The sequence below is a fragment of the Enoplosus armatus genome, chromosome 21 (assembly GCF_043641665.1).
Source record: "Enoplosus armatus isolate fEnoArm2 chromosome 21, fEnoArm2.hap1, whole genome shotgun sequence".
Lineage (NCBI taxonomy): Eukaryota > Metazoa > Chordata > Actinopteri > Centrarchiformes > Enoplosidae > Enoplosus > Enoplosus armatus.
Window position 1 is genome coordinate 7,413,117 of NC_092200.1, and position 26,595 is coordinate 7,439,711.

The 26,595-nt window shown below is 40.7% G+C and overlaps 1 protein-coding gene across 1 annotated transcript; it reads left to right on the forward strand.

Moving 5' to 3' along the window:
* Positions 1–550: 550 nt before the first annotated feature.
* On the forward strand, positions 551–25,593 carry esyt2b (extended synaptotagmin-like protein 2b). The gene is made up of 23 exons (XM_070928024.1): positions 551–952; positions 3,621–3,662; positions 4,218–4,352; positions 4,662–4,738; positions 5,313–5,385; positions 7,608–7,697; positions 10,455–10,510; positions 14,488–14,608; positions 15,600–15,776; positions 15,928–16,010; positions 16,443–16,491; positions 17,195–17,284; positions 17,380–17,475; positions 18,253–18,354; positions 21,052–21,126; positions 21,891–21,977; positions 22,091–22,240; positions 23,687–24,039; positions 24,326–24,424; positions 24,734–24,865; positions 25,097–25,202; positions 25,313–25,362; positions 25,470–25,593. Exons 1-23 carry the CDS (start codon positions 551–553, stop codon positions 25,537–25,539), a joined length of 2,715 nt encoding a protein of 904 aa, XP_070784125.1. The 3' UTR covers positions 25,540–25,593.
* Positions 25,594–26,595: the final 1,002 nt, after the last annotated feature.

Consider the following 26,595-nt stretch of genomic DNA (forward strand, 5'->3'; position numbering starts at 1 on the left):
TGTCTCTGTGCTCGTCATTATACACCCGTTCCTATCTTGATTGCTCTGGCATTTGATAGCAAGCAAGCTAAGTAGTAAGATACTTATTTGTTTTAAATACAACCACTTCTATGTGTTTGTTTTATTATATATATCTTAAGATTAACTATTTCTCATGTACTTTGACGTTATTTAAGTATTGATAATTACTCAGCTGTGTTTACCGTTAGTGAAAACCAGATGGCGGTATTTTGTCACACCACTGGGAGTGCACGATGCAGGATCCCTGTGCGTATTTGGGAACGATCATTTCCAACCCGTGTAGAGGCAGAGCGAGTAGAGCTGTGGACTGGACTGGATCATACCCAAGGGAATGTATTCCCAAGCTTTTAGTCGTTGCGGAAACTAACGTGGTCAATGCCAACGATTCCTCGGAAGGCGATGGGCTGGTGTGCAGGTGAGCCAACGTGAGAACAGGCTCTCCAAAGGAAGCACTTCGCACATGGGCACCGTGTCACCCAACCATATCCGCATTTTAACAGTTTGAAGACGGACTGCGGAGCACAGAGACATGCCTAGACACAGCATGACAGATGTACGAGGAGCCCATTCACACAATGCGAGCCCCGCTTTACCTAAGGAGAATGGACACGCAGCTCCGAGCCCCGTTCAGCCCAACTTTCCGCATCCCTCAGCGGGGAACATACCCGATGATACCCCGGTGTCCTCGACCAACGAGCTGACTCAGACCTGGGTCCACGTTGCTAAAACGTTTGTTCTCATTTTCCCGATTTACGCACTGGGCTATTTTGAGTTCAGTTTCAGCTGGCTGTTGATTGGACTTGTTATCTTTTTCTGCTGGAGGAGAAACACAGGAGGGAAACACAGCCGACTGAGCCGAGCTCTGGCTTTCTTTGAGCAAGAGGAGAGAAGTGTCAAGCAGAATCTGACGACCTCTGATTTACCACCATGGGTAAGACACTCAGTAGATGAAATAATGTCCACAGTCGTTTGTCTTTGCTGAGCTGCTTCTCTGGAGAGCATGTGGTATTTCTGTGATCAATATTTTTGAGTTTCCAGGAAAAAACTATCAGCTGACAAGAGCAGGAGGAGTTGAGCTGTAAAGCTGTGATGGAGCAGCTGTCCCCCCAGCAGTGACATGACTCCCAGTCTAAATACAGCAGGGTACAATGGTAAACCAGACACCACGCTGGAAAGGATACATGCCCACAGGGTCCCTGTTATTTTGGGATCCAGACTGCTATCTCTCTTGCAGTAACTCACTCCACTACTGCAACACTTGTTAGGGTGTGAGATAACACTGTGTTTCTTTGAGTTGTACTTGTCAGGGTTAACAGTTTAGTGTTAGGGGTTTTGTTGGGAATCTCCTGACATCTCTTCAAAGATAACGTAGGCTTTCAATTAAGAGGTACCCAAACACAAAATACAACTCAGATAATAACACAAGGATAAATTATATTTTATATATATATATATATATATATATATTCGAAGATGAACTGCATGCAAAATGAATATCTTAGGTTCTGGGGAGTTTGTCACATTGCAGTATGTTATGTAGTAGTGCCTTCGAAAGAGGTTTGTAAGACACCATGTAATCCATGTTGTTAACTGCTGTCTGGAGGGAGCCGGATTATAGCATCAAGGGGAAAGTAAATGTCTTGGCTTCTTTTTTATGGTGTTATCGTAAATGAATGCACTTACTTTCCCTAACAAAGGTTGTACAATGTTTATGTATTGGTAATTTAAATTCCATATTCTCTTCCTTATTAACTCAGTGGACAGAGATAAACTGACTGTAGAAGTGCCTTCATATTTATTAGTGAACTGTGGGTCTTCTGTAGAGGAAATTGGAGTGAAATTAAGAGATGTCTTTTCATTAAAACCTTTTTCTGGGACCCTAGATGATCTCAGGAGTCCAGTTTGGAAATCACAAAAGAAACAGTTTAGATTGCATTTAATCGAGTGCTATCAAAGCACAACGTACTGTTCCAATGAACTGAAAATTAAATTGACGCTTAAGTCTGAGCTGCTTAACATATCAAATTATAAATCCAACACTTTGCATAATGGACTCATCCCAGAGTCACCGCTCAACTGGTTTGTGATGTTCAGTGCAGCCTCATGTTTAGAGAACAGCAAAAAGTGTATTCCGCTGACACATGGCTGAGGAGGCATTGGGGCTATTAGATGGGGGTGGAGGAGCCGGATGGGGTAGAGCAACAACATCCCACTTAGAGGAAAAAGGTATTATTGAATGGCCTCAGCAGCCACTGCCTAAAGTCTGTGGTTGATTAAAGAAACTGCAAGTAAAACACTACATGTAACTGTGGTCACACCGGGTGCGTCTGTGCATGACCATCACAGGAAATCATTGCACCTTTCAGGGCTTAACAGAGATTGAACAATAGGCCTGAATCTGTCATTTTAACTGGAACTTTCTGTTCCCCGTCCTCCTGCTCTTGTCATCCACACTTTGACATAAATGCTTGATAAGCGCTTTTGCTGCCTCCACGAGGAATAGTAGCTGTCGCGCTGCATGTCATATCTCACCAGCACTCCAGCCAGATGCGTCACTTCATCTTAATGTTGATATTAGGGAATAAACGCCTTCAATTCAGTGTGATGGAGAGGCTGTTGTGTTATTTATTAAGGTGCTGTGTGTATCGCTGCACTCCTTTGTGCTCAGTATCGACTTCATTCCAGGCATTTCCGTTCCCTCATGTTAAATCAATAAATCAATGCTCTATTTACTTTGGTCGTTCAAGAAGATTAGTCAAACTGCAGCTGGGACTCACAGGTCAGTTGTAGCATGGAGCTCTGTGGAGGTCTGTGGAGGTCTGTGGAGGTCTGTCCGGTTGAGACTAAGAGCAAGAGAAAGTGCTATGAAATTTGATTGGTATTTGATTTATTTTGAAATTCAGTAACAAAATAAATAACAAAAGCACAGTATTTAGGTCATCATAATCTATATTTTCCAATTTACCTGTAAATTCAATAGCATTGGACAAATATGGTATACATGCACTTTGCCCATGCTCAGTACGTGAAGAAAAGAGTAGGTTTGCACTCATGTCAGGTATCTTATTAGACCTAACACACAAAAGATGATGATAAAAGAAAGGTCATACAATCGATGCATTCTTCAGGTGGAAATTGAAATCCACCATTGCTTTAAGAGTGTTTTAAAACGTCTTTTTCATCTTCTTTTTCATCAAGCAACCACTCCATATCAAAGAGCTCCTGCAACGTATAGTCTCACGCATCCAAACCCAGCAGAAACACACTCTGCTCTCTCTTCTGTGAATTGTTGTTGTAATAATGTTGTAAGGAAACTGTTGTACTGCTGTAGCAATGTATAATTCCAGATTTGTTTATAGTTTGAATGCCCAAGAGACGTGCCATCCTCAAGCTTAATGCTTAATCACAACTCGAAAGATTTTCCTAAATAGAATTTGACATTGGGCTTTGGAAAGGTGAACAAAACTAAATACAACAGCAATTTGAAACAGTTTGAACTGGAATTCTTGCCTTTGAAATTGTTGTTTGGAATATCATCCTTATTGGAACCCACACAGACTATAGACTAGATATTATCTTCTCTGTTTTCTCCATTGTAGGTCCACTTCCCAGACGTAGAGCGAGTGGAGTGGCTAAACAAGGTAAAGAATCGAGCGGCTGTCTCTTGAATTAGTTTGCTTGAGTGAAGCCCTCCCTTTTTTTGCTTTTTATAAACTGGAGTAAATGGGATGTCTGTCGCTCTTCTGCTCTCTCCTCTTCCCACTGGGTCTGTGAATGTTGCCACAATGTACCCTGCAGCACATCTGACTTAACATGCAGCGCTGCAAAATGCATTAACCCTTGTGAATCCCCATGGCAACAACCTGGATGTACATTTTAAAGCACTCATGAGTACACATTAAAATGATCTAGGCGCTGACATCAAAATTTTATTCGTTGCTGTCCCTGCTTGATGTGTTTGAGTCTGACAAGATTCAACTTAAATAGAACTACATTTTGAATATTTTAAAGTAACTATACCATTCAGTGAGAGATGTACCTGCATGAGGTAGCAAAAATAGACCAAAGAAGGTGAAGTCTAACGGCATGTACATGCCTTTTAGAATAATTACATGATGGAAAAGGGCAACATTTTTCAGTTTGTCCCATCAAGTCTCTACTAGTACTAAGTTCAGTCTCTTCCTGTATCCCCTCAGACGGTGAAACAGATGTGGCCGTACATCTGCCAGTTTGTGGAGAAGCTGTTCCATGAGACGATCGAGCCGGCAGTGAAGGAGTCCAACGCCCACCTCAGCACCTTCTGCTTCAGCAAGATCGACATAGGAGACAAAGTGAGCAGCTCTTAGTGTTCCTGCATGGTCCTGAGTCTGATCATGTGTTGTGTCAGCAGTGACAAAACAGACTACTGGCAGCAGGTGCCGTTGGGACAGCTGGCGAGGGTGTGTGGGAGCTTGAACGTGAACATACATGCACGTCGCTGACATATGTGCTTGTTTCATAAATACTTTCCATGTGGGGTCATTAGAGGGGTCGACCTTGTGTTAACCACGTGGGGGTTTGGGAGGGGTATAGGTGTTGGTGTAGTGTTGATGGACTGGAGTGGTGCAGTGGCCATTATGTTTCCCTCTTTTGCGGTGTAGCCCCTGAGGGTCAACGGGGTCAAGGTTTATACAGAAAATGTGGATAAGCGACAGATCATCATGGACCTGCAGATCAGGTGAGCCCACCAGATCCCTGTTTAAATCATTAGCGGTTTGTCAATGCAGCTTCTCTCTGATTGTTGTGTAAGATGGTTTCCATAGACCTCAGAAATTCTTAAAAGAGTACTCCGCCAATTGTAAGACAGTTTTTAAAAAAGATGATCAAAATTGATGCAGCAAAGCTGCTGTCTTTTTTATTCCATGTATTCTTTTTCCTTGTCAAAACTGGACGCCTACACAATGCAACTCGGCCACTGACAAAATCCGGGCATTGATTTAATAAAATCTTAAGGATTATAACTTTAAAGATCTGGGAAACAACAGAATTTAGAAATGCTAAATATGACTCAATGAGCTCAATGACTAATATCATGTCACATCTTTTGTTTGTGTTTATGTTTATACAACAAGGGTTTAAAAACAACTCCATAAAGATAATGAATAATACATGGAGTCACCCTGATGTCTAAATTTAATCAACGTCAAGCCTTATCTGATCAAACAAGAAAGTCCTTTTAAACTTGATAAAAAAGTGAGGGAACCCTGGTACAGGATATTTTATCAGACATGTTTTGTGTTTTTGTCACTCAGCTATGTTGGCAACACAGAGATTGATGTAGACATCAAACGCTACTACTGCAAAGCCGGCATTAAGAGCATCCAGGTAAGGAGATTCCTTTTTGTCCGATTTGTTTCACATCCCCTCAGAGGTGCTTTCTTTTTGGCTTGAGTCTCGGCCTCTACAGCTTGTTGTGAGAAAATCAACATGAAGCGACACAGTGCCTTCAGGTAAAGGTCGGTCCTGTCGGCTCAATTGGAGAGGCCTTTTCAGTATTGGATGAACAGCAACAGCATATAATACCAGGAATGCTGAAGGCTTTTTTACTTCCACTAGAACATTTCTTATTATTTCTGTGCAGTGACGTCGATTAAATGTCTGCATATGTAAAGCTTGTGGTAAGCACAAATGACATGTGTTTACTGATGAGACTGTATTTAGTCATGTAATAATTAGATTATGAAATTCTCTACAGCAATGCCTACTTGAAACTCATTCCTGCATATGTCTAAATGTTGTGAAAAGTTCCACCAAAGAGTCAAATTCTCCTCTGAGTTTGTTTGATTTTAATGTTGTTTAAGAGGTAAAACTATCCAGTATTTCCGAAGAAAAAATATAATACAGACAAATCTGAAAAAAAAATGAACCTAGTTTTGTACTGCAGACATTTTCTTTTCTTCTTTCCTATCCTATTTATTGTCCTGTAACCCCTTAGATTTATTATAAGACCCCTTGGGTGGGTCTGGAGTTGTGAACTACTTCTCTGCAGAACTATAAAGATAATCGAATACAACAGAGTGGCTAAAGAGAAAACAAAAGGAGACTATAAAAATATCATTATAGAAAGGTTTTACTGTATAAGTAACTTTGAATTACTGTAAAAGATTGTAATTATCTTACTGGACTGAGCCCCTCCTCTATTAAATGTATGTAATAAACATACTTTTAGATAAATAATACATATAAATGATGAAAATATGTAACCTCATAATTTGCGTCAGCGTGTGTGTGTTTTGTGTCCTTGGCACTTTTCTGTGTTGCTGCAGTGGAGCATAGCAGGCAGAAAGAAAACAATCAGTGTGGCTCCTTGGAGACCGAGTGCTGTTCGGTCTGTCCCTGGGAGACATGTGTTGTTCGCTGCCCCCATTATGTAACTCGGTCAGACCTACATACCCCCCCAGCTCATTATCATTAGTCCCCATCACTCCTCGAGCTGGGTTACGTTACATAGAGCAGGTGCGTTTGACTCCATGATAACACTGTGATTACTGATGGCTTTGTGGGGTTTGGGGTTAAACGCTGGCTGATATTGGGTCTTTTATTATTTATTTAATATCAGCCTATCGTGTGGTCTCACTACTATGATGGAGGTCCACTCCCCACCACAGCTACTGCCCATAAAAAGCCAGTTAAGCCTACAAATAAATTACATTTTCTGATTTCAAATTGCAGTCATTTTTCTTTTATAAATGAATAATTTATCTGGAAATTGCCTTTTGAGTGAGTTTCCTTAAGACAGATAAGTGAAATAAATGTGTACCATTTCTTAAAGCTATAAACTACAGAAATGATGAGGGAACAGATTTTTTTTTACGATTTTTGTGTGAATTCTTGCACTTGAAATGAGGTTTCGATTTTTGTTCACACCTCTTATAAATTTAAGGATAAAAACTTAATTTTGGTTTGGCAGCTTGCTGACTGTGTCATTTTCTAAGGAGTGGATTTAATCTCACAGATGACAAAGAGAAGGATTAGTTTCCCAGTTTTTAGTTTCAGGAAATAACGTCTCAAATTGAACTGTCCTCGGTCACAGAAATAACGTGAAGTCTTAAAATGAATGTGATGACATTTACTTCAAAGAGCTGCATGCAAACACTAAATGAGTATTGGTTTCAAGAGCGTTATTGGTATTGGTTTCACTGGTGCTTTATTAGTATTAGGTTCTCTGGCTTAATTGCTGTTTCAGAGGCTATTCTACTCGGACAAGATTTTACTATCCATCCTGAAAAACAAATATATTGGTGATAGAATTTAAACATCCTTTGTTCCCTGGTGTGGATTAGAGCAGCTGTGTGGCGTCCACATGACACATGTAAAGTGCTTCCAATACCATAATCCTCATAATTGTCATAATATGTTATGGAGAAGGTGGAGGATGACACGGGGCAGGTGTGAAGTCAGGCTGGGATCGAGTTTCCAACCTGTCATGTGCTACAGCTAACGGCTGTGCTGCTGTGGAAGGTCAAGGGCCAGCAGGGGGTGAGTTCCCTTTAGCTTTCCCTTTGTGTGTGTGTGTATGTCAAAGTCTTCCTCTTGTGTTTCCATAGATCCACGGCGTGTTGAGAGTGGTGATGGAGCCGTTGCTGGGTGATATGCCTCTTGTTGGTGCTCTGTCAGTGTTCTTCCTGAAGAAGCCAGTAAGTGCAGACGCTGATAATATGACACGAGTTAATTCAATTAGACCTGTTTAATAGGGCAGCAGTGGAAGTTATAATGACACCGCAGTCTGAATAAATGCAATATGATCCGAGTAGAGGCTATTAAACTGTCTTCTAAAGAGATGGTGCAGCAGTGTAACACATTACAAACTCAGTGTTATGTTGCTATTTTACGCAGCATTTGAAAATAATGGGAAGTTTTACACTTTCTTTCTGTTCTCTTTATTCACTATTGTTTGCCAAGGTTGGCCATTTCTGTAGATTTCACAAAATGACCTGAAGATCTTTTAGACCCCAGTTTGGTTCTCCGTGTATTTTTATATTCACACTAAATTTTATAATATTGCACCCCATAAAACAAATTGCAATTGGTTTCCTGCTTTGCTCCTCTGTTTGGCTCTTTCAGGCAGAAATAGGGGACGTAAATTGGTTTTAAATGTTAACTTCATAAGTTAAATCACAGCTGAATCACAGTACAATGTGTTTCTTTCATTTCACAGCACTAACTTCCAGTTTAGTGTCAGTTTGTTTTCCTTCTCTGGCATTGCTATCGACATTGTTTATTCTCTTGCAGCTTAAACACTCATCGCAACATCACTTTAATGATTTGCATTTCACAATATTATAAAGAGTACGATCTAGACCTGCTATGAATAGTGGCCAGCGATACCTTCTGTTATGATTTGGTGCCATATAAATAAAATTGAACTGAATTGAATTGCATATCTAATATTTTCCAGTGCACATTCCATCAATCTCCCTGTTCAACCTCTGTGCAGAGCCGCTTCTGCGCAGCTTAAAAATGTTTGACCGATTTCTACCAAATGGGTGGACCCAGTGGAACTATAGCAGAGCTTTAAATAGCCGCAGATCAAGCCAGCCCTACTTTGGCATATTTCTCTACCCAGGGGCACTCAGCGAAAACTCAAGGTGGAGATATTACTGTAGGAGGCTGAAGGGAGAAGGCAGCAGCTCTAGTCAGTAAATTGTGGTGCAGTCCCACATGTAAACACACATAAACAAACACACACTCATGCATCTCAATCTTCTTCCTGCTTCTAGATGAGGAACATTACATTGGTAAACTGGGCGAGAGAGACAAAGTAGATTGCAAAAGAGAATTCCTCTGGGCAAAAGAATCTCGCCATCGTGTATCCTGGAATCCAAATAACTCATCGTCCGTCTTTCAGCGTGCCGTACAAGGCCTGATCCTGGGTGCCAAATCAAATAGAAACATTTCCAGACCATAAGAGGTCTCGGTCACGGCGGGGCTGTGTGATCGCACTAATGTGACTCGTTGTAGTGTAAATAAAAAGATGCAACACATTCTGCTGTGAGACCTCTGAAGAGATTTCATTGCTCAGGCTCAGCTGAACAGTCTTACACTTTAAATAAGGATTTATGAGCAGAGTCCAGCAGTGCAGGACATCTGTCGTCTGTTATTTTTTTTCGATTGACCAATTGATTTAGTGACCACTTATTTCTGACTTGATCACAGACCTCTATGTTTGCAGTTAGAAGATAGTGCTGCTTTTTCGCTACATCCTTGTTACTCAAATATATCAGGAGTCGTTTGACGGCTCCGTAGAAGTGACATGCAGGCAGCAGTGCGTCCACTCAGACACCCTCGCCACATCATTTAGAGCGCTGCAGTGCTCCCCCCTTTCCTGCAGCGCTCAGTGCATCTGCTGCAGCGTAAGCAACTTGGGCAGAGAAGTAGGGTGGGAAAGGCTCATTAAGAAAACACAGCACCTTCAGCTCGAAAGGCAGGAACAGATCAAAGCTCACTGAGAAGCAGGAGCTGCCTGTATTTCAGCTCTCAGCTGATCTGCGATCTTTTCGATTTACTTTGACATAGCTCCTGCCAGTTTTACCAGAAAGTGAGTGGACATTGCTTGGTTTTGTGTCCGTTTTTGACTCCAGAATACTTTTTAAAACCTGTTTTGTACATTGTATCTGTCCTCATTATACCCTGAGAAGTAATGAGACCCCAGAGGGCTGCTGCTGCTTTAATAAATATTTTAGTAAGCAGGTGTTTTTGCATTAATTTCTGTGCTTTCTGTCCTCTGGTTGTGACTCATTAACTGTAGCTAATTGTGCACACAGCGTCCATTCAAACACTTAGAAGGTAAACATAAAAAGGTAAAAATAAACGTGACCATAAAAGGTTGTTGTTTTATATTTTATTTACGTTCCATTGCCAAACTGGTGTGTGGTGAGATAACCACCAGCCAGAATAACAAATAACGCACATTTGTCTTAAATAATTAATACGCCAACAATGTAATTGGTGAAGCAGTGGTTTGTTTTCAAAATGGACCAAAACAGTAGCAACTTATCCACATAACTTTTGATTTATATTCTTATGCTGCAGCTTGTGTGGGACTCTTTGTCTCTACTGTTATTAATCAGCAGCGTTTGTTGGCCAGGAAATAAAAAGCCAAGTGGTAAATGTAGCACATGGGGCAGAAAGTTAAGTGTTTTGAAAAAGGAGGTTACGCTTCAACAATGAGAAAAATGTAGGAAAAGGTAGCATGTCTCAAATTTCCAGGTCAAAGAGAACAAAATACTCACTTTTGACTTGTTTATTTGACTCACATCATAATAGAAAAATGCGTTCGGGACAGAGCCTTCACTACTTTTTAGTGTTAAGTGTTAGATACATTTAATTCCCACTTTCTACTCTTTCATCTCGATCAACTTGTATGTTCTCCTCTCCTTTTTTTCTTCTCTTAGCTTCTGGACATAAACTGGACTGGCCTCACCAATATACTTGACATTCCTGGGCTCAGGTAAATCAGCTCAAACAAGCTTTTCTTGCTTATGAAGAACTGTCTTCGTTGGCGTCTGTGAGAGAAAAGGAAATGAAACTTAATATTTAGAACAAGTAGGAGGTTTGCAGTGTTTGGCTTCAGGACACTAGACACATGCCTACTTTCCTTCATGCCATTAATCACTTATATAGCGCTGTGTAACTGCTACCAGGAAATACATTTTTTTATTTAACATAAGGTTCAATTATCAATGACATTGGAGTCCAGATTGTCAAGTTTCAAAGAACAATGATCTGAAAATACATAGGGGGTACTTTTACTGGACTTTATGGGTGTATTTTTACTGGATCCTGTCTTTCCCAGTGTCTGACAAGATAAATTCCACCAAATATGCTGAAAGTACTTTCTGCTTTTTTTTTTTTACCTGCTGGATGCCTCGGGTGTCCTTGTCCTTGTTACTCTAAAGCAAACACTGAGCTCAAGTATGATGTACTTGTACATGTACACATTACTGTGAATAACTAGGTTGAGATAATAGTTTAATGATCGAACTGGGCTAAAACAGGTCAGATCAGGAAATGTGCTGTTTGTAGCCTGTTTCCTTTTGTCTTGCTTATATTAAGTGTCTTTTCCCCTCAGGTAGTTGATTGGGCTGAGCAGAGAGTAAATGAGAGTCGATTAAGAGTTGCTAACAGCTCAACACAATTACTCGCCGCTGACTTGAGTAGTTCGCACATTATTTACACCCCAAATAAAGTGACACATGTATGGATGCTGCATGTGATTTTCTGGGATTACAGCTGCTCGTCTTATACCCTGCTGATGTGGACAGACATGTTGGCACAGGCAGCGCTCAGCATCTCGGCCTCCGTCAGCTCTTCTGTTAAGTCCTCTGTGGGGCTGAAATTGATCCATGTAGCTTGTGCAATGCAATATATGTGTGTGTTTGTGGGCCTTGCTGTGTGTGTGCTGGTTGTGGAGGAAGTGGGGTCACGTGCAGAAAAAGAGGGGTTAGGAGAGGCCCAGATGGTGAAATCGTAGCTGCAGTGACAGAGTTCCATGAATGCAGCAGCAGACAGACAGACAGACAGCATCAGCTGCCTACTTGAGGGCTTGCCCAGTGTGTCTCTCTCAAACCCTGTCATTATTATTATGCAACAAATGTTGTTTACATGTTGTGATCTGTCATTGCCGTTGAGGTGGTTTCAGAATCTGTATCAAAACAAGACTAAGTCTACAGCTACAGCAGTGCTTTGAGCAGAATGCTAATGCTCGCATGCTCACAGTGCTAACATGCTGATGTTCAGCAGGTATAATGTTAGCGTGTTAGCATGCTAACATTTGATAATTCGCACTGAACACAAAGTACAACTGAGGCTGATGGCAATGTCATTAGTTTTGCTAGTATTTGGTCATAAACCAAAGTGTTGGAAAAGTAAAAGTTTGACCTGATGGTGGCACTAGAGGAAATGTCAGAGGATCGCCAAATCAGCTTCATCCTGAGGGGAACATGAATGTTTCTGAATTTCTTTGTAATCCATCCAATAGTTGTTGAGTTGTTTCACTCAAAACCACAATTGAGAACCTTGTGGTGGTGCTAGATGAAAAGACAGGGGATCACCAAAGTCATTAGAATTCATCCTCTGTGAACTGTGAACTACGTCTGTAGAAAGTTTTGTGCCAATCCGTCCAGTAGTTAGTTGAGATATTTTACTGGATAAGTGAAAACTGGGACCATGAATGTCTGTACAGAATTTCATGGCAATACATCTAATAGCTGTTGAGATATTTCAGTTTGGGCTGAAGTTGTGGACTGTCAAGGCTAAAAGCATTACTGTCTGTCAAAGGATGGTATACGTTTTGTCTTTGTGGCTCAAAAGTGTGTAAAACACACCACTGTACATATTGTATATCATAAAATATGAGTGTGCGTGTCTGCAGTCAGCACTGTTGTCCTGAAATGAATGAATAAACTGTCTCACTTTTGTTGCTGTGCGTGCACAAACACACACACACACAAGCAGCAACGTGGGGGTGATCCAGTGTTTACGCCAAGGGAGCAACAAAAAATTCAGCAATAAGTGCTGATGCAGCAGAGTCCCTTTACATCCTCAGCGCTCAGCTGGAGAAAAGCTCCGGCTCTGATCAGTCCCCAACTGGAGAATCATAATGTGTCTAATCGGCTCACTGAGAGGAGCTGTAGCCTGCCGCTTCATTGGAAGATAAGCTGAGGATTGATCAAATGAATGTTTCTCCTGACTCCAGACAAATAGACGGCTTAATTGAGTTTATTTCATTGGAGTTTTTGTCAGAGCAGTTGGTACCTGTGTGCTTCAGCACTAAAGGAAGATTTGTTTTGGCATTTCACACCTTTACTAGACAGCAACAGTGAAGAGGCAGACAGGAAATGGGGGAGAGAGCGAAATTGGTACAACATGCAAGGAAGTTCACTTTTTCTGGTTTTTGGACAGTCCTAAAGGAGCCTCAGAAATTATCACTTGTCTGTAGAAATGACTCTCACCTGTCTAAAGTTCATGATTTACCCACTACAGTCACAGATTGTAAATCCCTTCTATTGGAACTGATTCACAACCTTGACTGTATTATCTTGAACCTACATGAAATTTCAGCAAACTCCACCACTGCTTGCCCTGAAATGTCAAATATCTGCTGGCTAATTGTAAATTGCTGACATCTGAGTGGTTTGACATTTAGAAAGTTCGACATAATTCAGCTCACTGTTTTCTGATGGACTTCCTGTTCTCTGAGCTGCTTTCAGCCTGATGGATCAGTTAGCCGTTAGCCTGTGCTTGCTGGCGTACGTTAGGGTCAGGTGTGCTCTGACCCGTTTGCTATTGGAGCTGACAACAGAGAGGAAATTAGCAGATGTTATAGAGCAGTTGGGAGCCTGATAATCATAGGTATAAATTCCTACATAGCCTTACAAAGGCAGAGAGCAGTAACTAGAGAAAGAGTGAAGTTGAGAAAAAAGGGTTTGGAGGTTGATGGTTTTTACTGTGTAACAGATACATTTGTAAAACCTTAATTTTATGCTGTTGACACAGACTTTACATGAAACCTAACGAAAACATTTAGATACTGCACTTAATGTTTTGGCAATATAAAGGGCATCAGGAAAATGAAGTATCTACAAACAAACTGTGGCTGAATCATTTTTGTGTGGTACAACAGAAAGGAGTTCCCTGAATTTATAACACCAGTTACATACAGGCTGTCACATAGATGCTGCTAGTCGCTACACTGGTGGACAGCTGGAAAGCACATGGGATAGGTACATCAGGTCCTGTGTATTAGTAAATGTCAGATTTTATTAGGCCACTTGTCAACTGACCATGTTGTTGTGTCTGACATGATGGCACTGAAGTGTCTCCTGTGGCCCATTTTGTAGACTTAGTCGGTTTGTTTTCAGGGTCCTGGGATCTCTCCAGAGTTTGAGGACCACTTCCTGTTGGTATCTCAGGCAGTTTATGAACATCTTTGATTAAGACATCCACATCATGATATATGGACAGCTGTGTTGTAATCACAACTGTTTTTCTTCCAGGGACAGGCTGAGCAATAACACCGGATGATGAATTTTCATTGTAATTAAATTTTTTCTGGCCGCGATTGCAATTTTCCAGCTGTGCCATGGCAGCTAAATGAATAAAGCAAAGCCTGACGGTAATGCCATTCTCTACCCTCACTGTCATTGTTGTTGTCACGAAGTGTTGAATCATTACTGGATCAGATAGACATTCAGAGGTTTGTTGGCTAGCAGCACCAACATGCTTGAACTGACTCCAATTTTCCTACTATCTTCTCACATGTGAGGCAGAAATGTACTGTACTAAACTGAGATTAAAGGAGAATATTTATAACCCAAGGGCACCCTTACTGTCTTTTAAATAATTCATTGCTTCGTTCTTCATTCTGTTTATCTTCCTCTCCTCCCTTCTCTCAACCCCCCCCCCCCCCCCCTCCTGTCCTCACAGTGGCTTCTCCAACAGTCTGATTCAAGACATTATCTATAGTTATCTGGTTTTACCCAACCGTATCACCATCCCACTGGTCGGTGATGTGGAACTGGCCAAGCTGCGCTTCCCCATGCCAAAGGTGCTAATGCAGTTTAATTAAATTAAACATGAGGTGGTTTAATATGTCTCTTCTGTTTGGGTTAGCACATAAGCTGACTGCCTCTTGAGGGAATTCATGGTTAGTAGCTGAAAGTCTTTGATAGTGAGATCTCAAGGGGTCAGTCTGATGTCTTTTATGATTCTTTACGTAATACAAGAAAGTGCTTATCAGGGTTTTGTAGGTAACTCCCAGCATTAAAACAGAATGAAACGAAAACAGCCACAGCAGCTAAAAAACATGTCAAGGCTTTGTTGTCCTGTATCCATGGCAACAAGATAAACACTTCATTGTATTTCAATGCAAGCAGCGTTTTTGTTTTTGGATTATGACAATATTTTGTCATATTTTAGGCTGTAATTATTGTATGCATCTGCGCTCTTTTCTAGTAATTCTGCCAATCAGACTTCGATCAATTCATTAGTGGATTGAAAAATTGGATAGAAAGTCAAAAACTATTTTGATTATCTGTTAATCCTTTGAGTTAATTATCAAACAACAATGGCAAATGTGCTGCTTTTCTCTGTTGTATATTATTTAGTAAAAATACATAGAATGACTGAGTTTTAGACTGCTGATCGAACAAAACAAAGTATTTAAAAATGTCACCTTGTGATGTGCATTTTTTGTACAATTTACTATTAATATTTCTGACATTTCACAGATTAAACAGTCAATTGCTTAACAGATTAATTGACATTGAAAATAATTGTTAATTGTTGGCTAAGTGGAATGGACACTATAGATATATACATATATTAATAAGATGTAAATAATAAATAACACCATTAAAATATTTTGTCACTACCTAACTCCAGTAATGATAAGCCACAGTTGGGTCTTGCATTGCCTCATGATACCCAGTAGGTAATGTCGCATCCTATCAACTCTGACTCCATTGTGGCCTCGAAGTGTCAGAGGCTGCTATTTCAGAGTTGCTCCCCTTAACGCTGTGCTCTGCATGCCTCTACAGGGAGTCCTGAGGATTCACTTCCTCGAGGCTCAGGATCTGGAAGGGAAGGATAAATTTCTGGGAGGGCTGATCAAGGGCAAGTCTGACCCGTACGGCGTCCTGCAGATCGGCAACCAGCTGTTCCAGAGTAAGACGGTCAAGGAGAGCCTCCATCCCAAGTGGAACGAAGTTTACGAGGTGACAAGTTTGGGATGTCTCTTGGAACAGTGCAGTTTGAGTAACACTATCATGTGTTAACAATGAAAATGAACCATTCAGTGTAGGTAATCTGTCTATTGATTGGACATGTCTGCTTGAACAAGCATCAATATGTCCTCGTCCTCATCAGGCGCTGGTGTACGAGCACTCAGGTCAACACCTTGAGATTGAGCTGTTTGACGAGGATCCGGACAAAGATGATTTCCTGGGAAGGTGAGTTTCTCTCATTTCCTGCCCAGCTCTGATCTTATCACACATACTTCATAAGAAACACAGTTTGTTGCGCCTCAGCAATGTGACTGGTATGTAAAAACAAGTTTTGTTGCAATCAGCCAGCTGTATATAGACAAGTTAAGGATCTGGTATGGCATTGTATATTGGGTCCTAAACACAATGTTGAAATCAGAGGGGGAGACGTGATGAAAGTATCTGTGCTAGTAGACATCAGTTAAAGTAAAGAAGAAGAGATGTCACCCCACAGTTCCAAGCCCAAGGGCAAAGCCAATTGATTTTGCCCAAAGGCTGTAACACTACACCCAGCGCTGACAACACAAAGCAGTAGATCGATAACTGGACCCCCTCTGTTCAGATTAATTGCTGTGATTTCTCTGCTTACTGTTTGCGATCTTTTTCATCGTTACCCAGCCTGATGATCGATATGACTGAGCTGCACAAAGAACAGAAAGTTGATGAGGTAAAACAATTTCTTTGGCCAAATAAAAGTACTCATGTAATTAGAATTAGAGTTGCACGACTTGAAGGAATAGTTCGACATTTTAGAAAAAGACGCTAACCTGCTTTCTTGCCGAGAGTTAAATGAGAAAGTTGATTCATCTCTCATGTCTGTATAGTAAATATGAGGCTAACACCAGCAGCCGGTTAGCTTAGCTTACCATAAAAACAGGAAACGGGGGGAAACAGCTAGCCTGGCTGTGTCCAAAGGTAACAAAATGCACCTACCAGCACCTCTAAAGCTCACTAGTTAACACGTTACATCACCACACAGTAACGACAAGACTTAAGGAAGTCACTGCACCCAGCCATAAATCACAAGTGTTGTTTTTACACTTCGGTTTCATGTTAATTAGTGAGCTTTATGGGTGTGAGTAGACAGACTGCGCTAACTTTGAACAGAGCCAGGCCCGTTTCAGATCTTTGTGCTAAGCTAAGCTAATCGGCTGTCGCTTCATATTTACCGTACACGAACTAACTCTTGACAAGGAAGCAGTGTTTTCCAAATTGTCAAACTTTTCCTTCTGTACTCTGTTAGCACAGCTCCTAAAGGTTTTTAAGATCATTTTCAAGATAATTGAAACAAAAATCAATAGTTTGGTCCCTTCAATGACTCGATGATTTAACTTAAGTTTTTTACATTTTGTTTTCCAAAACTGATGCAGTGGTTTAACCTGGAAGAAACTTCAACTGGGAAACTCCATTTAAAACTGGAGTGGCTATCTCTGATCTCCACCCCTGAGAAGTTGGACCAGGTACAACACTGAATCAACAAACTTTCTGGCTTTAACAGAGGAAACATTGTCTGTCACTGTTTCTACTGTTAATCTGTCTCTGTGGGTCCAATCAGGTGCTGCGAAGTGTGCGCGCAGACAGAAGCCTGGCCAATGACGGCTTGTCATCAGCACTGCTTGTGGTCTATCTGGACTCAGCGAAGAACCTGCCAGTAAGAGACTGCAATGTTCACTTTGTTTTGACGCTGGTAATGCTGTTGTTCTGATGCTATAGCTTGTGCTAAAATATAGCATTAGGCTTATGCAGGCGTCTTGTTCTCCACCCAAAACACACACACACACACACCCCACATTTTGCAACACTCTGAACCAGTTTAGTAAGAAAAAACACTGTAGCACACTTGTTGAAATAAGGATTACTGGTCAGTCTGCAGCAATGCTTCACTTTCCTGTTGCCATAATGTTTCATGCTTTGTGACACTTGAGTGACTTCATCCCTTTGCTTTCCATGTTCTTTGTAGTATGGTTTTCACTGCACTCTGACCTCCAGGTGAATCTAACAACCAGGGCAGATTGTTTATTATTTAGCTATATTATTGTCTTAGCTACTCCAAACCTAGCCATAAAAACAACAACTGGCTATAGATGTAGCCTACAGCTCCAAACGGGTCAATATGTGTTTATGTCATTCAGTTATTGCAGCTCAGCGGTTCTGTCTTATCTATATTTCTAGCTGTTGTCAGATGAGGTCCTTGAACCTCCAAAACCTCTACTTTTCATTTTTTAAGTTTCTCTAACAAGTTTGAAAGCTTTCATTGCACCAAATGTGGTGAAACGTACCTGTAACCTGTAAAGAACCTGGAGTCCCTCACTTTGATTTAAAACGTCCAAATGCCTTTTTATCATCAGTTACAAAATGACTTTTTCTAGCCATCTCAATCCTCATAACTCCACCTTTTTCTCTTTGCTCTCCTTCCTCTTCACCCAAGAGCGTCTTCACAGGCAGCTTAGGCTGTGGAAACTTAAGTGAGAGGAGAGCATCTGGCCTAGTGTTTTGTGAGAGCAATACCTCAGAGTATAGAACAATATTTGTGAGTCTCCCCCAGAACGTTTGCATCCTGATAGTGTTAGCATTAGCGGTGTGCGATGATGTGGGTTGAACAGTAACAGGAATCCTTCAAACCTGCATCTTAAAGCATGTGTTAGCTGCACGGTATTATTGTAATGTCTAATGAACATTACCCCGGGTGCCCAATAACCATTAACATGAGGCAGACACTTCAAACCAGAGGACTCAGCCTGCTTGTTAGTCAGACACATATTCTGCTACATCAGGTGCTTAGTTCAAGGCTGAAATGTAAAATATCTACAGTACAAAGAGCTTGCTGGCAGAGCTCATAATCATCTCTGCCTGTATTACTGAGCCAATTAATGTGTAGCTGTGCAGATACAGAGAGCCTGTAGCTTGTTAAAGCTTGTTGAAGAACTCATATAGTGTCTCAGAGTAGCTCCTCCAAATCTTCCCTGAAGGGAAAACCCTCATTACTCTGACCTGCGTTTTCAGTGTTAGCTCCCTGCAGTGTCAACAGCCTCAGCCCTCATGCTGCTTTTTATTTATTGCCCATCATTCATGTATGTACAGTATTTCAACACATTTTTCTGGGTTTTTTCTCATGCCTCTTAACCATACCCAGTCACTCCCGTGCTACTAACTGGGTGTGATTTTTCTCCCCCAAATCTTCTTTTGGCTTAAAGAGCAACCTGTCAGATTTCACCTATGACGGGTTGAAGCAAGTCTCAGTCTTTAAGGCCCTGAAGGTAATGTGGGAAAAATGGATTGCATGTACAGATCACACCCTGTGTCTCATCTTTGCTCTCCACCTGTGCTCTCAAGTGCACCATCCAGCGTCATGTGATTGTGATGATTATCAAACAAGCAGAGTGAATTGTCTTGATGCGCATAAAGATGGATGATTGCATTGTCTGTTTTATGCCCGTGTTGTGCTGTACACTCCTTTCTTCTCATTTTTAATGGTACATGATTGTCCAACTTTCCTAACTCATGATCTTGCATGAACAAGTCTAATATTACTGCACTCAAATATTTCTAAAGGAAAGGACAATTTTCTCTTCAATATTTATGGTTGATTGAAACTGTGGCCACTTTTGCAGCATTCATATGAAAAGAGAAATTGTCATTCTGCCTATCCAACGGTCCATGTGCTCGTTTGTATTGCATTGGAAGTGAATTGGGCTGAAGATTTTCAACAGCAAACCTGCTCAGCAACCCAGCCTGTGTTAGTTTATCAAGGTCAATCAAGAAGATCATATCCACCTCCATGAATCGAACAGGAAATCATGCTTGTCAGGCCAGCATTTCTGCATTTCTGGCTGACAAATGTCCAGAAACAGCAGGCACTAAATGTGGTAATAATAATGTAAAAGCATTACATTAAAATACAGTTGGAAAGAGGCTGGCAGAAGTCTGTTAACCAGCTGCCATAACAACGGCGATTGCCATGTTTCCCAGTCACAACATCAGCAGGGGATATACTGTGTTACAGCATAGCCGTTCCTAACCAAGCTCAGTTTCAGGTTACACAAACATTTACAGTACTCAGAAATCAACTGCTGCATGGTTCCAGTTAGCATGAGTTTTTTTTTCTTGCCTTTAATATTTCCAGGAATTTCTAAAGGCTACAAACTCACTGCAGCATTGTGTATCCGTTTTATTTGGCCTTTCAGGGCAACTGGTGTACAAATACTTCCGTTTTGCGCCCAGTAGTTCACTCTTGTTATCCTGACTGCTGCTGCTATCTGGCTGGCCTGGCTGTTGGTGAGGGGACAGACGGAGCCTCTGCATCTCTTTGTAGCATTTCCTCATCAACTGATCTAAACTTGTTGACTATATTTTATCAAATGTGCAGCTTTCTTTAATATTCTGGGAAGCTGTCTTGATGTCTAAATTAAAGGGCAAGATTGACTTGTTGAAGACATGTCACCTCTATGACAAATACATGGAAATAAGATTTTGTTTCGTAAAATGTGAGTTTGGTCAATTGTGAGATTAACTGTTCACTGTACATATTTGAATCCAAAACATCCACCTTCCTCGAGTCAGACAAGGAAAAACACAAAGAAAAACTTTAACAGGGCAGGGACTCCTCTTCCTGAACAGACGTGTGTAATAGGTGTTGTAGGATTAAGGTGTAGAGAAACACAATGACACTTTTAGGCAAATAAAGTACAAACATATGATATTGATAATGTGAAATCCTGTACACTTTGCTGAGTACTTTTCTCAGTTCAAGTTGTAGTGTGGGATTGTGTTAATCAGCCTGCATGTAGAATGTGGAGCTTAATTCTGATGCTGGTGAGAAATAGATGTCAAATTTAAGCGCCATCCTCAAGAGAGAAAGGATGGGTTATCAAGTAAGTTAAGACTTTCCCTCTGGCTCGTAGATATGTAGGGTATTATTATTCTGTAAGGAATACTGAATAATACTTAGCTGTCAAAACCCAGCATGCTAAAATTAGAAAGCAGAGGAGACAAAGCCTGGCAGTCTCCTTGGTAGCCTCTCTGCCTGCAGCCCTGCTTGTCAAAACATATGATTATGTTCCTTCCCTTTTGAACTGCAGACTCTTTCGCCATTGTGTGCTTGATGCAGAGTCTCAAGAAGCTAACGTTTGAGTTTGGGTGTCATTATGCTGTCCGTCACTGACGTTTACGCATTGTGCGTCACAGCGGGGAGAATCGGCTAACACCCCTCTCTCTGATTCTCTAATAGTCTGCAAAGAAGAGTAGCAGCGAACCCAGCCCTTATGTCCAATTGACAGTTGGACACAAAATACTTGAGAGTAAGGTGAGTCATAAAAGTATCCAGAAGTATTATTATATTGTCAGATTTTGTACTGCATCGGTTTGTACTTTGAAGACAAATGTCAAGTTGGCAAAAGCACCTGGACAACAGTGTTTTTAAAAACATATTGAAGTCTAACAGCTAACACATCTCATTCTTAAACCGTCTCCCCCTGGAGCTTTCTATTACTGAATGTTTCCCCGCTGACTGTCGAATTAAGAGAGAGACGAACTGAAAATTGTTGCACACAAACATAAAATAAGACTTTTAAGTGTCGGCTACTCTGACATTAAGTGTGTTTACCAGCTATTTCTCAAAAGGGAAATTATTGTGGAGGAAGAACCACTTAGGTGGACCAAGTTATTGTTGATGCTGAAGGTTTACTGCAACCATCTAATGGGTTTAGGGAAGTTTGTTATATTAGATCCCTTTTGTAGAAGAGTTGTAAGATAGGTGAAATAGTTCTGCACTTTAATTTGAGGGTGTTTTTACTCTTTTCCTATAATATTCCTATACAAACAGATATAAACAATTAAATGAAAATATACAAATAATAATCAATACATGAAATATAAAAATAATAATAATGATATACGCTCATTGTCAGGTAATTGTTTCATTACTACAGTGTTAGTATGTTATTAGTGATATTCTATTTTTCTACATTCAACACTTTCTAATGACTGATTGACAGATTTCTCCAGATCAATTGTTTTAAGTGTCTTTTAATTAACAACTAACAAACGACTACCTGTCTGCCCATAAAGATCCGGTACAAGACCAAGGAGCCTCTGTGGGAAGATTGTTTCTCATTCCTTGTTCACAATCCCAGGAGGCAGGAGCTCGAGGTGGAGGTAATGCTGCATAACCACTCGTGTAAAGTTTTCTGTATGTATTTTTTTATGCACCAAATGGTGGAAGTAGCCGACGTGTCTTAAAGCAGATCTTCTTCTTTCTTAATGTACAGGTAAAAGATGACAAGCAGAAATGCACCCTGGGTAATTTGATGGTGCCTTTGAGCAGCCTGTTGGCGGAGGAGGACATGACGCTGACTCAGTGCTTTCCTCTCAAGAACTCCGGGCCCAGCTCCACCATCAAACTCAAGATGGCCCTGAGGGTAAAGATGGACTGCATCACTTCTCATTGACCCTGTATGCATTAGTGATTTCAGGGTTATTCATTTCAGGCTGAGGAAACCAGAACAGATGTTCAACATCTGCTGATTCAAACAGAATGGATTGTGAGAAGGCGTATTATAAGTGTGGCACAGTACATCTGAACTAATGTTGCAGCAAAGCAAGTACTGCAGTGTCAACAATAAACTGAAAATGATGTATTGAATTCATAGCACCCTCTTTATGCTCTCAGTTTAATCCTAAACCCCGCCCCCTTAGTAACTGTTGCTATGCTCAGCTGTCAAGCCCGTCAAGGTTTCTTCAGTAGGCAGGTTTCAGTGATAACGGTGACAGATTTATCACTCGAAATTCTTCCAAATACTTGAAACAGTTAATCCTCGATTTCAGACAGAGGCAGAAAGAAGCAAGGTTCTCATTTCCAGCCCACAACTGTCAATATTGCAGGCTGAAATTACAACTGGCAGTTTTTATCAGTTGTAGCTAGCTAGCTAATTAAGCTAACGTTACCTCCTTTAAAGCTAGCTGGTTGAAGACGCTGATACCTGCTGACTTTTAATGTTTCCAGCTGACTTGTGACAAGAATGTTATTTAAAGAAATGGGTCTTGAATAGGCACATGACGACTGCATGCATGATACAGCGTTAATGCGTAAAGACTGATGCTAAAAATACATTTCCCTGGCAAAAAGTCAACATCCTCACCGCTAGCAATGTATTTGGGTATAACGTTAGGCCCTGATATATAATCGGGGTGTTGTATCGTTGTGTTGGACTTCACAAACCCCACCTGTACAACGGCTACTGGGTAATACCAACTCATTTCATAAATGTAATACTAATTGTAATTAGAGTTACTGCCTAAAAACAGGATACTGTAACAAGTACATTGCATTGCCCTTCATGACACTGAAACTAGGTGCATTATCTGGTATTGAATCATCATAACTGGTCAAATAAAAAAAATGAATGCAGCCGTATCAAAATATTGACCTGCTCTGAAATAGCTTTCCTGTATTGGATCACAACCAACATATCGAGATTCGTAATGGATACTCAAAGATGGAAATGGCTTTTTGGGCTTATCGGCCATCTTGGAACCATTGTAGAAAGATAGATCGTACCATAAAGACATATTTGACCAAAGTGCTGTATAAACATGCTCTAAAATACCTGAAATTCTGCAGTGTCAACAGTATTCAGACCACTTTACAGTAAAGGATGAGTCACTCTGACCGTACAGTCTTTGAACAGATCACAGGATCGTTTAAGTCACTCTAAGGTTGTATGTAAAACCAACAACCCAACCAAGTCCCCTTTAAAAAGCCTTCATTTTTGTGGAGTTAAATTTAGGAATTTTACACGAGTTACCATCGCTTAGTTGTAGTCCTTATTAATTATTCCTAGTAACGTCAGCCTGTCTTTCCCTAGATCCTGTCCCTGGAGAAGCAGGTATCCTCAGACCAACCCTCCTCCGTCCAGGTCAGGAAGTCCAGTGTGCCGCAGCCAACCACAGCCCCCTCCCAGAGACTGTCAACCTCAGATTCCCCGCTGCCTCCTCCCACACCTCCACCTGCTATAGACGCTTCCACCCTCACCCTCCAACAAAGGGATGGCGAGCCGTACTCAGCCAGCCCTCTCCGCAGCACCTCCAACCTGAGCACCTGCATGTCCAGCTCCCAGAAACACCTGCCTCATAAGGAGTCCACGCCCAGTCTGGCCTCGGATATCTCGCTGCCCTTCGCCACCTTGGAGCTTCAGCAAAGGCTTCGTCAACTGCAGAAGTAAGTGGCATATATGAGACATGTTACCCACCTACTGTTCCTGTCTCTGTTGATATATTGCTTCCCATTTCTTTTTCCTTTTTTCTTCTTATTGTTTTTCACTTCATTTAAATTCTGCAGTCGCCTCTGATGGAATGTCATCTTTTTTTTTGAATTTGTATCTTTATGAATATTTTATCTGACTACCTGTCAAGCTGTCCATCTGTCCCTGGGTTACTCGTGCTGTATATAAATTCAGCTGCAGTCTCCCGAAGAGACACTTGACTTGTTTATACTTGTTTTATAGTGGCTCGGCCCCCAGCCAGTACCCCCTGGGTGAGGTCCAGCTGACTGTTCGACACAGCTCCCAGAGAAACAAACTCATTGTGGTGGTGCACGCCTGCCGGTGAGGTCCACGACTGCCATCACACACTGAATTTTAATACGTTTTTTGAAAGATATATGGTCAATGCTGGTGGCTCCATTGGAAGCAAGAGGATCTGCATACTGATGAATGAAAAACAACGACAGATGAAAGTCGTTGTTTTTTGACCCAAGTCTCTATCATTTATTGTAATTTGTGGGTAGTGATTCATCAGTATGCGGATCCTTCCAGTGGAGCTACCAGCATTTAAGAACGAATAGGCACCATTAACCTCAACAACATGTGCCTGGTGACATGTGAGTGAAACAATTTTGTCCTGTGTGTCCTCAGTAACTTGATAGCCTTCACCAAAGACAGCTCAGACCCCTTCATCCGCCTCTATTTGCTGCCTGACAAGAGCCGGACGGGGAGGAGGAAGACCGGCACAATGAAGAGGACCCTTAACCCTGTTTATGATCAAACGTGGGTTTAGATATTATTACTATCTCATGCTTAAACTGCTTATCAGTGCCATGTTTGTCATCTAAAAAGTGTTTATGAATACTCAGATGTGTTCAGCTGCTATTGGGCTTTTCACATGTGCCCTGTTCTTCAAGGTTTATAGGTTTAGAGATACTTAATGTTTATAACTAATGAAGCATTTAAATTTGAGGAATTATTTGGTAAATCTGTATAAAATGTGTGTGTTTGTAGGTTTGAGTTTAGTGTATCTATGGTGGAGCTCCACAGGAGAACTCTGGATGTAGCAGTGAAGAACGGGGGGAGCATCCTGTCTAAACACAAAGGGCTTTTGGGAAAGGTAACTCCTGCAGGTTTTTGTTTGTGACTGTTATTATGAGAGTTCTCCAGCAGCAGAGCTTGTCCCAAGCACTCCATACAGTCTTATTTGCTTTTTGTTCAAAATTGCAGGTGCTGGTAGATTTAAGTGGGGAGGATATATCTAAAGGATGGACACAATGGTAAACTTCTATTTTATCTTTTCCCCGTGCAGCATGGAGAGGTTTGTTAATAAACAGCTTATTTTAGTGCTTAAATGTATATATTTTTGTATCATTTTCTCTTGCAGGTATGATCTGAGTGAAGATGGTTTGTCGTCTCAAGGCATAAGAAGTATTCAAGACCCCCTCCTCATATAGTGAAGCCACCTCTCTGCTGTAATATAGTGATCTTGTTAATATAAGGGCACATCATTTTGTTGTATTCATGTACATTTTTCTATAGTTTTTACAATAATTATTTCAGCATGCAAGATGTTTTTCAAACTTTTCAATCAATCATTATTTCACAAATGATCACAATTGGAAAATACTGCAACATATTGTAATGAAACACACTAACTGCCTTGTCTCTGTTGCTAATATATAATGACAGGACTTTGCAGTTGGTTTTCATGGCATTATATTTCCTAAAGGGAAATTACATTGAAATCTGTCAAAATTGTTATTGTTTTCTGTCCAGTTTGTCAAAATCTGACTAATTCTGTTTTGCCGTCTGAAAAAATCTCTTACCAAAGGAACAGATACAATCACAAAAGTAGGCTTAAGTAGCAGTATTGACTTTAATAGTTGTTGTCATGCAGTGTTATTATTTCTTCCTCTATTCATTCTTTATGCTTGATTACAAACATGGAATGCACATATGCAAATAATAAAATGATTGCTCTGTATGTGTTTAGAGGACTTTGTGCAATATTGGTTGTTCTGAACATTGTCTGAGATACTAAAGACCTGGGGGGCATTTTAGGGCTATGAACAAGTGCTGTATAATATGAATATAAAGGATACTTGAATAAGGGTTTGATGTTCAAACCAAATGTGAGTTGAACAAACTGAATAATATGAGCAGAGACAACAGTTATTGCATTTTATGAGCAGGGCTGCCGGAGTTTGCTGTTAAGATGACACCGCTGTGTCATAGGCTTGTACATGTTTTGCCATGCAGTCATAACTGTTCATAAGAGCATTTAAATACTTTTCTTGTTATCTATCCTGTGCCTTAAAAAAACATGCTATGTAATTTTTTGCCTTCTTAATGTTATTATTTTGAATGATATGATGATATGGGTTTTGAAAAATAAATGGATTCTCTTGTGAAAATGGTCTTGCTTGTTTGTAGAAATGAGTCCTTCCGTCCAGCAACAAAGACTATGAATTATTTCTACTTTGGTTGTAAATATGAAATGTTATGTGTGG

What these genes read in the sequence shown, in the direction of transcription:
- esyt2b (XM_070928024.1), top strand. Translation starts at nt 551, where the DNA reads ATGCCTAGACACAGCATGACAGATGTACGAGGAGCCCATTCACACAAT. An exon ending in TGTTCTTCCTGAAGAAGCCA is followed by an intron (nt 7,698 to 10,454) that starts GTAAGTGCAGAC and finishes TTCTTCTCTTAG; the next exon opens with CTTCTGGACATAAACTGGAC. An exon ending in AGTGGAACGAAGTTTACGAG is followed by an intron (nt 15,777 to 15,927) that starts GTGACAAGTTTG and finishes CGTCCTCATCAG; the next exon opens with GCGCTGGTGTACGAGCACTC.